We start from the raw sequence: 14,946 nt of genomic DNA, 5'->3' as shown, positions 1-14,946 counted from the left end.
CAGACTCCAGCAGGCAGAGGAGCAGATGGTGTTCTATAATAGGAGCTGCATGGCCTCGGGGAATGTAACGGAAAGACACACTTATGACTTCTCATACCATCTGAGCTCATGCTCCCCAAACGAAGAGGAAGACGAAGAGGAAGAAGAGTTGCTGTTATCCTGCGTGTGCATGTGCGTTATTGTAAAGTTCATATTCATCTATAGCACAAACACGTGTCTCTCCAGGTGTGTCGTCCCTGATCTCTCTGGTGGCCTCGGCGCGAGAGGAGGACCAGCCCAGGCTCAACGTGCTGCTGTGCGAGGCGGTGGTGGCGGTCTACCTGTCGCTGCTCATCCACGGCCTGGGGACGCACGGCAGCAACGAGCTCTTCCGTCTGGCGGCGCACCCGCTCAACAACCGCATGTGGGCCGCCATCTTCGGAGGAGGGGCCAAAGTCGTCATTAAGCCAAAGAGGCCCGAAGCGCCGCCAGGTACGCTTCTCCTTTCCTAGTCTCCTCCTCCTTATGCCTTTTGTCTTTGCCCGTCTTCAGTCCTCCTCAGTGCTCTTTGTGATCTGTCCATTATCTACTGTCCATTATCTACTGTCCTCTTCCTGTCTCGCCTTCCTCTTCTCCTCCATCCTTTGGCCTTCTACACCCTGACCTGTCCTCTGTCCTCTTCTGAGGCATCTCTCCTGTCTGTCCTCTGTCCTCTTCTGAGGCATCTGTCCTCTTCTGAGGCATCTGTCCTCTGTCCTCTTCTGAGGCATCTCTCCTGTCTGTCCTCTGTCCTCTTCTGAGGCATCTCTCCTGTCTGTCCTCTGTCCTCTTCTGAGACATCTCTCTCCTGTCTGTCTGTGTGTCCTTCTACACCCTGACCTGTCCTCTGTCCTCTTCTGAGGCATCTCTCCTGTCTGTCCTCTGTCCTCTTCTGAGGCATCTCTGTCCTGTCTGTGTGTCTGTCCTCTGTCCTCTTCTGAGGCCTCTCTCTCCTGTCTGTCTTCTGACCTCTTCTGAGGCATCTCTCTCCTGTCTGTGTGTCCTTCTACACCCTGACCTGTCCTCTGTCCTCTTCTGAGGCCTCTCTCTCCTGTCTGTCTTCTGACCTCTTCTGAGGCATCTCTCTCCTGTCTGTGTGTCCTTCTACACCTTGACCTGTCCTCTGTCCTCTTCTAAGACATCTCTCTCCTGTCTGTGTGTCTGCCTGCGTGGTCAGACAGGCAGACATTCACTTTAGTGCTGTCCTGTCTGTGTGTCCTTCTACACCCTGACCTGACCTCTGTCCTCTTCTGAGTCATCTCTCTCCTGTCTGTGTGTCCTTCTACACCCTGACCTGTCCTCTGTCCTCTTCTGAGACATCTCTCTCCTGTCTGTCTGTGTGTCCTTCTACACCCTGACCTGTCCTCTGTCCTCTTCTGAGGCATCTCTCCTGTCTGTCTGTGTGTCCTTCTACACCCTGACCTGACCTGTCCTCTTCTGAGGCATCTCTCCTGTCTGTCTGTGTGTTCTTCTACACCCTGACCTGTCCTCTGTCCTCTTCTGAGACATCTCTCTCCTGTCTGTCTGTGTGTCCTTCTACACCCTGACCTGTCCTCTTCTGAGGCATCTCTCCTGTCTGTCTGTGTGTCCTTCTACACCTTGACCTGTCCTCTTCTGAGGCATCTCTCCTGTCTGTGTGTCCTTCTACACCCTGACCTGTCCTCTTCTGAGGCATCTCTCCTGTCTGTCTGTGTGTCCTTCTACACCCTGACCTGTCCTCTGTCCTCTTCTGAGGCATCTCTCTCCTGTCTGTCTGTGTGTCCTTCTACACCCTGACCTGTCCTCTTCTGAGGCATCTCTCCTGTCTGTCTGTGTGTCCTTCTACACCCTGACCTGTTCTCTTCTGAGACATCTCTCCTGTCTGTGTGTCCTTCTACACCCTGACCTGTCCTCTTCTGAGACATCTCTCCTGTCTGTGTGTCCTTCTACACCCTGACCTGTCCTCTTCTGAGACATCTCTCCTGTCTGTGTGTCCTTCTACACCCTGACCTGTCCTCTTCTGAGGCATCTCTCCTGTCTGTCTGTGTGTCCTTCTACACCCTGACCTGTCCTCTTCTGAGACATCTCTCCTGTCTGTGTGTCCTTCTACACCCTGACCTGACCTCTTCTGAGACATCTCTCCTGTCTGTCTGTGTGTCCTTCTACACCCTGACCTGTCCTCTTCTGAGACATCTCTCCTGTCTGTCTGTGTGTCCTTCTACACCCTGACCTGTCCTCTTCTGAGGCATCTCTCCTGTCTGTCTGTGTGTCCTTCTACACCCTGACCTGTCCTCTTCTGAGACATCTCTCCTGTCTGTCTGTGTGTCCTTCTACACCCTGACCTGTCCTCTTCTGAGGCACCTCTCCTGTCTGTCTGTGTGTCCTTCTACACCCTGACCTGTCCTCTGTCCTCTTCTGAGGCACCTCTCCTGTCTGTCTGTGTGTCCTTCTACACCCTGACCTGTCCTCTTCTGAGGCATCTCTCTCCTGTCTGTGTGTCCTTCTACACCCTGACCTGTCCTCTGTCCTCTTCTGAGGCATCTCTCCTGTCTGTCTGTGTGTCCTTCTACACCCTGACCTGTCCTCTTCTGAGGCATCTCTCCTGTCTGTCTGTGTGTCCTTCTACACCCTGACCTGACCTGTCCTCTTCTGAGACATCTCTCTCCTGTCTGTCTGTGTGTCCTTCTACACCCTGACCTGTCCTCTGTCCTCTTCTGAGGCATCTCTCTCCTGTCTGTGTGTCTGCCTGCGTGGTCAGACAGGCAGACATTCACTTTAGTGCTGTCCTGTCTGCGGGAGCTGCTGCTGCTGTGTGTTAGTGTCCTCCTGTGTGAGTGTCCCCTCTGCCCTGTGTCCCAGCGCCAGCTGATTTTGAGGCAGAGGACGCTCAAGAGACAGGAAGACCCGAGCAGAGCAGCCCCACCCTAAACCCCGCCCCCACCCCCGCCCCCACCCAGCAGCACCCCAAACGACCCCCTCCCCCCAGTCCCCGGGGAGACGGGTGGTGCCCTGGGGCACCAGCTCCTCTGGCCAGCTGTGAGTAACAGAGCTGCTGGATTTTGCAGTGCTGGTTTGCAGGATTGACTTGCTGGTTTGCGCAGGACTGCCATGCATGTTAATTGTGCAGGTTTGCATTGTTGCAGGTGCTTGACTTGACCCTTCTCTTGTGCAGCTACTACTGAATGCCCGTCATGAAAGACAGCGCCTACTAGTGCACTGGAGATGTATAGCCATCTGTGTTCAGCGTTAATATGATAAGCCTTCAGCAGTGTGTGTGTGTGTGTGTGTGTGTGTGTGTGTGTGTGTGTGTGCGTGCGTGCACGCGCACGACGTGTGCATTGCATGTCAATGGTTGTTGTTAATGTCCTGTATGCTCATCTGGTTGTCATCCCTGTCATGCCACTGAAGCAGCAGCTAACACTATCATGGAGCGTTCAGAGGAGCAGCCCTCTGAGACTAACACTGAGCCTAAACCAGGTACGCTACATCACCAGAAGCTTCGCTGACTTCACTCAACACTAGAGCTGCAAAGTGCATCGATATTTCTGTTTTGCCCAGTCTGGTCTGGAAGATGAAATGGTGAAAACAGAACGATGAATGCATTAATTTGTACTCAAGGTAAAGCTGACATCCTAGACTGGTAGTAGCTCTAGGCGCGTGGTTGAGTCAGCCATTTGTGACTTGGTCAATTTCATACAGCCTAAGAGGCGGTGTGCTGTATCAGTCTGTTATAGAGAGGCAAAGTGACCGCCTACTTCCTGCTTCAGCACTGTACCAGAGATTTTCATCCGCCATTTATTTTCCCATAGACATTTCGTAAAATGCTTATAAAAATAGTTTTACTTGTTCAAATCAAACTGTTCAGATATATTTAGAAACAGGGGAGACCATAGAACATTTCACTAGGACCAAAACGTAAAATAAATTGCGGATTTAAAGAAAATATTTTTCAATGTAGTTTTTTTTGTTGTTGGTGTGAGTGAAATGTTCTATGGTCTCTCCCGATTCTAAATATAGCTGAACTGTTTGGTTTGACGAAGTAAAACTATTTTTTATAAGCATTTTAGGAAATGTCTATGGGAAAATAAATGGCAGATCAGAATCAGAATCACTTTTATTGCCACACTATGCAAGTTACATACGAGGAATTTGTCTTAGTGTCTGTATGCAGCGTAGCGGTCACATCAATATACAGAGATAAGAAGTAGGAAGATAACTAAAGACAATCACAAAGTTGCAAGTGCAATCAAATCAGTAAATATATACAATATGTACATGAGTGGTGAAGTGTTCTGTGGATCATAAATATGAATTCAATATTTACGTTGAATTTACATGAATTTACAGTCGGAGTTAAATAAGAGTTTACATTAAATGTACATGAAATTTACCGGCTAAGTTAAATAGGCATTAAATGTGCAGGGAATTTACATGAATTTACAGTCCCAGTTAACACTTTCAGTGCCACGGCCCTTGGGCAAAAGGTTGCTTGCTGTGCCACATAGGCCGCAATGCATTTTAAAACAGTCATATAATTTCTTTAATAATTACTATGTAAACACTGAACACGCACAAATAACGATGAGACTCTCTTCTATCACCTGCAAAAAAAAGTTTATTGATCCCATTTTCCGTTCTTTAGTTATGAGCCGGAGAAGATAGCTTGATTGAACGAAAAAAAGAGCTTTTTTTCTACGAGCTGAGATAATGAGCCTTTTGTGAAATTAAACATTTCAAGCACATCACTGACTCTGAAGCTAATTTTCTGATGTAGTCACACCTCAAAAATAATTTCCTTCAATAAAACAGTGAAGGCAAGGGAATTTTGTTTGGAAGAATAATATTTTTAGCTGAAACCAGCAGCGCTGGCGCCTGCATGCGCTGCTGGTTGCAGCTTCTTGCTGATCTTTTGCTGCTGGTGGGCATCGGATATTCTGGCTTGCGTTTGCCAACCCTGTCCTGCTGTCTGGGTCTGTGTTGTGTACTTGGCTCTGCGTGCCCACCTCCCCCCCTCCTCCTCCCCCCCCCCCCCCCCGTTGTGGGAGGAGTGTCTCTCTGCTCTGCTGTTTTCTCGTTTTCTCTGCCTGTGCTCAGCACTGAAAAAGTCTGCTAGATCCTGCTTTTTTACAGCCGCGTGTACCAGCTCCCATGCTTCGAGTTGAGAATAATAACAAATCCACGGCTGATCATGTGTTGCAGCGGACACGGAGGCTGTTGCAGCGGACATCGAGGTGCTCAATTGTGATAGCAGATTGGCTGCTGCAGGGGCACAGCTAAACGTTGCTTCAATGAAGCCGCTGCATACGGACGGATGCGATGCGATTTCCTTCCCCCCAATGACTTCTTCTGTGTGTTTCACTCCACGTTCTCTCATCTGGAGAGCGCTGTCGCCACCTAAGGGTTCTGTAAAATAGGTTAGACACATTCAATACCTCTGAATATTGTAAGAGGCGATGTAAGAGGCATAGATCGACACCCCCCCGTCAAAAAAAAAAAATCGAGTTATGACGCCATTTGGCGTCGCTGGCACTGTACGGTAAATTTCTAATGACGCCATATGGCGTCGCTGGCACTGAATGTGTTAAACAGGCATTAAATTAGATATGAGTTCCAGTTTTATGATGAAAAAGATGAAAATCTCTGGTACAGTGCTGAAGCAGGAAGTAGGCGGTCACTTTGCCTCTATTAGATTGAACTAGACGCTGCTCATGCATATTCATCAGAGGAGGTCGAAGTCGTCTCACGCTGTATTTGTGGGGGAGGAGCTGTTGTGCTGTATATCAGCACAGCTGTGATCAGAAGATAATAACAGCTGCGCTGATATCCAGTTCAACATGGCGGCCTCCAGTGTGATATAGCTTTTTTATACAACAGCTGTATAAACAAAGCTATCCATCAAGTGATGGTCATTTGAGACAACAGATGATTTATGTCTGTTATTGTCTCGTCCAATGAAAACAGTTTCCTCAGGATTACACTACCAAGTGTTGCCAGGCAACAGCTAAACTGTTTCCCAACTGCACGGCACGCTACAGTAGCTAGCTACAGTAGGTTAGCACTTAGCACAGTCGATTTCGGGTTTACTTTCTTCCCAATCTTCCGCCTTGATCGACCGTTCATAATTAAGGTCAAATGTATCCATATTTGCGTTGTCGTTACTGAAGTGCAAATTATGCTCGTGCGAAATCGATGGCGCTGACTGCGCCGAGGGGGTCGCCGCAGCTGGGCGTCCTCTCGGCGCAGCTTGGCGTAGGTGGCGTGCAGCACGTCGAAAATCTCATTCTGCGCCGTCTCGCGCCGTCAACTCTTTGTTGTGAGGAAATGCCATTTCCTCATTTAACGTGCTTGTCCCTCATCTAGCAAAGCCTTCTGCAGGCTCACCGGAATGAGTTTTGAAATGGAGGGACAATAAAATGTCCCCCCGCCGACATGATTGCAAGTTCTTGGTAAACGACACGATAACGTTTTGGACGTGTTTTGAACGAGTTACGTTCGAGTATGCACAGTGTCGCTGTCGGCGGCAAGGCTCCAAGTCGTGGCTGCGCAAAACCATGCCAGGCGCTTCAGTGTGAATGAAGGTAGACTTTTGTGTGGACATGTACTGCGAATATCTGGTGTTTGTCGCACAAACATTGTCGCACAAACACTGTATTGTCTGCTAGAAGTGCTAACCAGCTGGTTTAGCTTGCCAGTTACTCCGCTAACGTCAAATGACGTTGTCGTGATCCGTTTACGATTTCTCCTCACAGAAAGCGCCCCAGGCACAGCTTTCTCCACGCACGGCGTCATCAAGGTTACGTTAGAAGCCGAGCGATACATGAGAGGTCACGGTTTCCGTTGTCCGGTAATTGCGGGACATTGTCCTGTATAATTAATCAAAGTCCGGCAAATTAAAATCCGCAGGACACCGTGTCCTGCAAATGATCTCCCGACGCAATTAATCAATTAATTGTATTAAAATGGGCTGCACACACATTCACAGTCACATGTTTTAACGACTGTGTAGGAGGCTAGGATGGTGAATGAAACAACATTTACAATTAGGCTACATTTATTTATCGCACGCTTGAATGCAGGAGGCGGCCATACTGCCAACGTGCTACGACCAGCGAGCAAGAGAGACGACATGTCAACACAATCAAGATTTAAACAGCCTTTAACAGGGACAAATGATAGGCTAATTGAGTCTTATAGTGGCCTGGTTTATACTTTTAATTAAACAAATATAAATCTACATGCCTAATTATGTCATTCTTTATATAGCCTAAGCCTATATCAATTGTTTTTAAGATCAATAAACACAGATTTAATGTGTGTCCGGAATTTATCCCACTTGTCCGGTAATCTGAAACCTTGCAGGACACGTTGTCCTGCACCTGTTTTTCCTACTGGAACCACTGAGCGGTACAGTGTTGTTATACAGTGTTATACAGTGTTATATAGTGTTGTTATACGGTACAGTGTTGTTATACTGTATATCACTCGTGGAATGCCTCTTGTCCAATCAAATCCCTCGACGGGAACTAACTGTTGTTGTATTTATTCACCTTATGTAGAAGAGACAGACTGGCTTGGAAGTGTGAACACAATCGGAACCGATTGTGTTCACACTTCCTGGTCTAAGCTGGGGCTTTTGGGAGGGGCGGGTGAGAGGAGAGGGGATCTTAAATGCCAGCCAATCAGCTCTCCACGTGTTAGTGCTCCGCCCTTTTGAGCGCAGCCCCCAAACATACACGCACACAACACGCATGTGCCACACACACACACACACACACGCGCGTCATAAACCCACGCGACACATTGCCTCCAATGTGCTATTGTAGAAAACACAAGCAGCCTCATGTTGTGTTTACTCTGATACCAGAGAATGCTTAGAACATGACTGACCAACCAACCCATCATCATCGTCGTCACCATCATCATCTTCATTGTCTGCCATGTCTTTCTGTGTGTGTGTTTTGTGTTGCACATCACGTAAAATAATAAAATATTGACGTTCAGAGTCAGATGACATGATGCCGTGTGTGTGTGTGTCTAACAGCACTGTGTCTGCTCTGGTCTGTGTCTTGTCTCGTTTTGTCTGGTGGACCTCAGGGCCAGAGATAGTCACCCAGGATAATGGTGCAGGTTTGTGTGCGCAACCACCTAGTGTGCCTTGCCCCGTTTCTGTCCCCTGTATCCTAAATGTGTGTATTTGTGTGTGCTTTGAACCATAACACTAGTCATATTGCAGACAGACATCACCTTTCAGACAGAATTAAGATAAATATTCAAGACTAATAATTTTTCCATATGAGAGGAATGCATAATATTGTGCGCGTTATCTTCTTCCTAATCCATTTCTTGACCTCCTTTTGGCCTTTAGAATGAAGCCTCGGCTTCTCGGGAGACGACCGCTTTGTCTCGGTTTTACCGCGTTCTCAACTAAGCGTCTGCTGCACAAATCTACCTTATCGGTGTGTGTGCGCTGTGTTTTGAAATCTATGGCTCTACGCTCTCCTCTTCCTCCCCCTCCAGCGGTGCCCCCTCCAGCCCCGGCGGAGGACGTGGACCGACAGAGGCGGCGGTTCAACATGAGGATGCTGGTCCCCGGACGACCCGTCAAGGAGACCCCCGCCGCCCCGCCCCCGGTGCCCGCAGCCAGACCCGCCTACAGGGAGAAATTCATCCCTCCCGAGCTCAGCATGTGGGACTACTTTGTGGCTAAAGTAGGTACACCCCTCCTACCAGTGTTGGGGGTAACTCATTACAAAAGTAACATATTACATGTAATATATTACTTTTAGCAGTAACTCAGTAATATAACTTATTACTTATAGGATTTCAGTAATATTATACCAGTTACTTTGTCAAGTAACTCAAGTTACAAATTGAGTTACATTTTATTAAATTAAAGCACATATTTAAAAAAGATACAATCATTTCCTAATCAAACTATGTGTTTTTATGCAAATAACCACTATAGACGACAATAACAAAGGAAAAGAATAACATTTAGAATGTTGGATTGTTTACACTGACTTCAAGGCGGTTGAAATTATTTTTCGGGATGGTTCCGGGGCGGCGATGTCATTCTGCTGCTGCTGTTGTTTGGGTAAAAGTACGGTAATGCAAAAGTAGTGTAATAAGTAAGGAGTTACTCTACACAGAAAGTAATATTGTAAAGTAACTTATTACTTTCAAATGAAAGTAACTAGTAATGTGTAGTATATTACATTTTGAAAGTAACTTGCCCAACACTGCCTCCTACACAAGAGAGTAGAGTGCACGCACATCTGAGATTATTTCAACAGGTGCTGGAAAAAATACGCGTATAGAAAAAGAAAAGGAAATCCGCACACAGACAGAGGTACTGTACTGCCTGATGAAGACCCGTGAGGGTCGAAACGTTGCATTTTTGTCATTAAAAAACTCACCGTTGGAGCTTAAAAAACAGTGTGCACACCCCTCCTACACCCCATGATCAAATCTGGGATTCATCGCCACTGGGCTTATTAGAATCTTTCTTACTTCAATTTCTCTCTTTGTCTCTGTCACTTTGCCTGCCTCTCCTCTAACCCTCCTCTAACCCTAACCCTCTCCTCTAACCCTCCTCTAACCCTAACCCTAACCCTCTCCTCTAACCCTCCTCTAACCCTAACCCTAACCCTCTCCTCTAACCCTCTCCTCTAACCCTAACCCTCTCCTCTAACCCTCTCCTCTAACCCTAACCCTCTCCTCTAACCCTCCTCTAACCCTAACCCTCTCCTCTAACCCTCCTCTAACCCTAACCCTCTCCTCTAACCCTCCTGCCTCCTCTAACCCTAACCCTCTCCTCTAACCCTCCTCTAACCCTAACCCTCTCCTCTAACCCTCCTCTAACCCTAACCCTCTCCTCTAACCCTCCTGCCTCCTCTAACCCTAACCCTCTCCTCTAACCCTCCTCTAACCCTAACCCTCTCCTCTCAGCCCTTCCTGCCTCTGTCAGACAGCGGCGCTTTGTACGACTCGGACGAGAGCGGAGCGGAGGAAGACGACGACGACGACGACCCCTTCCTGTCTGACAAGCAGATCACGGAGCACAGCGACCCAAACTCCTACAGGTTAGGGCTCGGCTGTTCTGCTGTTCTGTTCAGTCTGAAGCCCCGTGTGTCGTGATCTCCACATTCTAATCGTGTTCTGTGTGCCGTGTGTAGCTGGGCTCTGATCCGGCTGGTCATGGTCAAACTGGGTCTACACAACGTCAAGAACTTCCTCCCACTCACCGGCCTCGACTTCACAGGTACGCAAGCACACGACATTAGTGCCATCCTAACTACATAGCTGCTATAAGCGTTGTCTTCCTGTCTGAAGATATCGTTGATCATACAGACATTATTTGGGAGCATGTCTGGGGCTTTGCAAGGCGCTAACATGGCATAGGTGTCGTCATTGTCATCATTTTGGTAAAAATATCTTCCTTGGGTTTGACAGACCTGCCAGTGACCTCCCCTCTCTGCAACGCCGTGTTGAAGACTCTGGAGAACTGGGAGCAGCTTCTTCTGGAGCGGCTGAACAAGTTTGACGGCCCGCCGCCCAACTACATCAACACGTATCCCACCGACCTCAGTGCAGGGGGGGGTCCCGCCATACTGAGACACAAGGCCATGCTGGAGCCAGACAACACACCCTTCAAGTGAGTCTGAACTCACAGGCACAGACAGATGAACACACACACACGTCTGAACACACAGGCACAGACAGATGAACACACACACACACGTCTGAACTCACAGGCACAGACAGATAAACACACACACTCGTCTGAACTCACAGGCACAGACAGATGAACACACACACACACACGTCTGAACTCACAGGCACAGACAGATGAACACACACACACCACCTCTGAACTCACAGGCACAGACAGATAAACACACACACACGTCTGAACTCACAGGCACAGACAGATGAACACACACACACGTACACCACGCCATCGCCATTTTATTTCATTCAATTCAGAATAGACACAGTTCTGCTTCGTCTTTGAGCAGTACGGACCCAACTCATCCACCAGCGATGTGTAGCACCCACCTGGGTGATGCACGGCAGCCAGAACGCTCACCACACATCAACTACCACGGTGGAGAGCTGAGGACTGAATGTGCCAATTAAGTAATGAGGGATGATTAGGTGGCCATGATTGAAGGAAGGCCTGTTTGGGAATTTAGCCAGGGCACCGGGGTTACACCCCTCAGGGCACCGGGGTTACACCCCTCAGGGCACCGGGGCTACACCCCTCAGGGCACCGAGGCTACACCCCTCAGGGCACCGAGGCTACACCCCTCAGGGCACCGGGGCGGGGCTACACCCCTCAGGGCACCGAGGCTACACCCCTCAGGGCACCGGGGTTACACCCCTCAGGGCACCGGGGTTACACCCCTCAGGGCACCGGGGCTACACCCCTCAGGGCACCGGGGCGGGGCTACACCCCTACTCTTGTGACGAATGCCGATGGGCTCTTTATTGACCACGGAGGGTCAGGAGGACCTTGGTTTAAAGGAGCTATATGCGATTTTGCGCTTGGACAGACTTGGTAACAACAAGCCTGTTTTCATAACACTGAGAGGGGGCGTGGCTTGGTTTCACTGCTCACAACAATATAACTCGCCTGTCTCGCTCGTTAATGTATATATAATAATGGTTTGCGGGCATCTAGTAGGGCTGAGTATCGCATTTAGCTCCTTTAAAGTCTCATCCGAAGGATGGTGCTCACTCACAGGACAGAGTCCCTGTCTCTGCCCTGGGGCAGTGGAGATGGACATATTATTCATGAGACCAGAGGGTAGGGCACACCTCTGACTGGTCCTCCAACACCAACATCCGGTAGTCCCCTCAAGGTACTGGCAAAACAACTGGAGTTGGTCCCCGGGCGCTGCACTGCAGCTGCCCACTGCGGCTGCCCACTGCTCCTAGTTCTAGGAAGGTTCCTAGTAGAAGATGGGTCAAATGCAGAGGATGAATTTCCCCCAAGGGGATAAATAAAGGATAACTTAACTTAACTAACTTAACTTAACATACATTAGTTTAAATTTGACCTCAACTTCACAATTCACTTTAATAGCCACACAGTACTGTAAGTAATCAGATTACAAATGAGGAATTAGACTTAGTGCCAGTATGCAGCGCAGCCAGTATGCAGCGCAGCCGTCACATCAATAGCAGAAGACAAAGCAATACAGAAAAACAATCACAAAGATTTAAAGTGGCGTTCAGCTTCACTAGAGACCAAAGAGTTGTTTCACAATGTATGTTTACATATTACTTTATGTATTATTATGATTATTATTATTATGAAAATACCTACGGTAGCGCCACATTACCGATGTATTTTTCTACCCATTTTTATTTCTCAGGACAAAGAACCACGTGTCCTTCCCGGCTCGCCGTCTGTGGCACTTCCTGGTCAAACAGGAAGTTCTTCAGGAGACTTTGATCCGTTACATCTTCACAAAGAAAAGGAAGCAGAGTGAGGTCAGTAGCCCACAGACAGATCTCTGTTTCAATGGGTTTTTTCATACAGTCATGGTGATGAACCATCATCATTTATTATTATTATTATTATTATTATTATTATTATTATTATTATTATTATTATTATTATTATTATTATTATTATTATTATTATTATTATTATTTTCATAGCCAGTGAGGCTGAATTTTTGTTCTTTCCACCATATTTTTATACTGAACAAATTATTTTCTTACTTTCAAATAACACTAGATATTTTCCAGCACAGCTCACTGCCTTCTGTGATGTCTGGAACCAATGGTGAATCATGAGCATCATTTTCAGGATAGACTGCTACTGTAGCTGCCATTCCAAAATTGAATACAGACCTCAGGGATTTTAGTCCCAGATGCTTAGTTTCCAACATGTATTTATATTTCTGTCGTGGGCAGATTAGTTCAGATTCATCTGCTACACTCTTAGCAGTAACATCCACAGTCCTCATCCTATCTCCACTCCTCCTACATGACTATAGAGACACTGCGGAGCGCATCATCATTCAGAAACCACGCCCAAAACGGGGGGAAACAAAAACTCCCCCCCAAATCCTGGCGTTCTCCTATGCACACAAAGATCATATATATACGGAAGATGAACACTCCAACTTACTTCCTTGACAGCTAGATCCACATTCTTCTTCTCGCCAATTCTCAATGGCTTCCTTGTTTTGCTCTGGAGTACAAAAAAACTTTAATTGGCGATTTTGTTTTATATTTGTTGTCTGAGCAGCCCCACCACACAACAGTTTAATTCAAGGAAAATGACGCTGGTGTGTATGGGAGTGAATGGAGAGCTTTCCCCCGTGATGGGCGTGGCCTATTTCATGCAGTGTCTCTATAGCACCATGCTAATGGGCTTGAGTGGGTCCACTGCTCCTTAACATCCAGTGACAAAAGATACATCAAAGACCCTGTCAACCCTTTTCATTTTGTCCCTTTGATTTCTCTGTGTTTGTGCATGTGTTTTGTGTTGTGCCTTGTTTGTGTGTTTTGCGTCCATATTGCCTTTGTGTGTGTGTGTGTGTTGTGTAGTGTGTAGACAACCACATGGACCGTGTAAACCCAAACTGCATATCAGGAGCTAGCAGTCCCAAGAAGGTAGTATCACTCACCAGGCTCTGTCTGTCTGTCCGTTTGGTAGAGTCACTCTGCAGCCAAGCTCGGAGGAACAGGAGCATCAAAAGTCACTGTATTTGCTAGAAATGAATATATCTTTTTACCATATCGGTATATACAAAATCATGTGAAATAATCAAATGAATGTTCAGCCCATTGAACCCAATGGTAATGTTTGGGATGAGTAAGTAGTAAGTAATTATATGAAGGTTGCACACTACTCTCCATGGGAAAATATTGATTTTACATCATGTTTAGGCATTATGCCTTCTTCAGGGTATCCTGACAATAAAATATTTGGTGTGATGTCAAACAAAACCAAAAAGTTCAAATAATATTCCTACCATACGTACTTCGTTTTGTCTTGAGTTTTATAAGTAGAAGATAAAGAATTCCCGCACACCATCCAGTAATTGGCAAACTTTAATTAAAGGTCCCATTCCGTGCAAAAGCTGTTTTTACTTGTAAATGCATATATACTGCTGTCAGCCCTCCCTGTAATGAGTGGTCACACGCTCAGAACTGCCACAGTTGGATTTGTCCCTATCCAGCGTCCCCCTGCAGTCTCCTCCAAGCCACACCCCCAAACGCTTTGTTTGCCCAGAGGGGAATTGGGACGTCACTAGCTTCCTCCTGCATACTGCGCGGGTCCCTCTCACACAAGCTACCTGCACCATTTAGTCTATAGCCACAAAATTAACACTTCTAGCTGGAGTGACGCCAACTGTACGTGATCCAGCAACTGCAGAGGTGCATTCGGTAAGTCTAGGCATTTTGAGATGTCCTCTTTAGCGTAGTACCGTTAAGTTAACGATAACTCGCAACCTAGCGTGCTGGTCCACAGACGCTAATCTGATTGGCCGCTGGGAGCCTGGGGCGGGCTCTCCCTCAGCGGCCAATGGGAACTGTTAGTTCTGAATATATTATAGAAACAGGCCATTCTTGGGAAGCGACGAGATGAGGAAGTGAGAACTCCGTCACAACAAACGGGGTTGCTATATTTTCGACAGATTAATCCAGAATCATGTTTTATGGACCAGAGACACACGTTTTTAAGAGGTTACAGCTGCACGAATTGGGACCTTTAAACAACGTTTCGGTCGATCAGACCTTCATCAGGTAAAATTTTTACCTGATGAAGGTCTGATCGACCGAAACGTTGTTTAATTAAAGTTTGCCAATTACTGGATGGTGTGCGGGAATTATTTATCTTCTACTATCCTCCGACGCACCTATCCTTAAGACTGTGAGGGTGTGCATCGGCTTTTCTTTCAAGTCTTGAGTTTTATCAAATTAATT

At 47.2% G+C, this 14,946-nt stretch overlaps 1 protein-coding gene across 1 annotated transcript in view; it reads left to right on the top strand.

Moving 5' to 3' along the window:
- dmxl2 (Dmx-like 2) overlaps window positions 1-14,946 on the top strand; it is a gene marked incomplete at its 5' end in the record, with an annotated part of 101,989 nt that overhangs the window by 74,833 nt on the left and 12,210 nt on the right. The window contains 8 exons of the mRNA XM_083652864.1: window positions 226-471; window positions 2,857-3,033; window positions 8,515-8,705; window positions 9,946-10,079; window positions 10,173-10,258; window positions 10,450-10,651; window positions 12,378-12,495; window positions 13,564-13,629. Coding sequence (XP_083508990.1) covers window positions 226-471; window positions 2,857-3,033; window positions 8,515-8,705; window positions 9,946-10,079; window positions 10,173-10,258; window positions 10,450-10,651; window positions 12,378-12,495; window positions 13,564-13,629 — 1,220 coding nt within the window. The remainder of the gene's footprint in view (window positions 1-225; window positions 472-2,856; window positions 3,034-8,514; window positions 8,706-9,945; window positions 10,080-10,172; window positions 10,259-10,449; window positions 10,652-12,377; window positions 12,496-13,563; window positions 13,630-14,946) is intronic.

The sequence above is a fragment of the Poromitra crassiceps genome, assembly GCF_964638095.1.
Source record: "Poromitra crassiceps genome assembly, chromosome: 16".
In the NCBI taxonomy this organism is placed as follows: Eukaryota; Metazoa; Chordata; class Actinopteri; order Beryciformes; family Melamphaidae; genus Poromitra; species Poromitra crassiceps.
The sequence above is the reverse complement of the archived record's forward strand: the minus strand, read 5'-3'. Positions and strand labels throughout refer to the sequence as shown.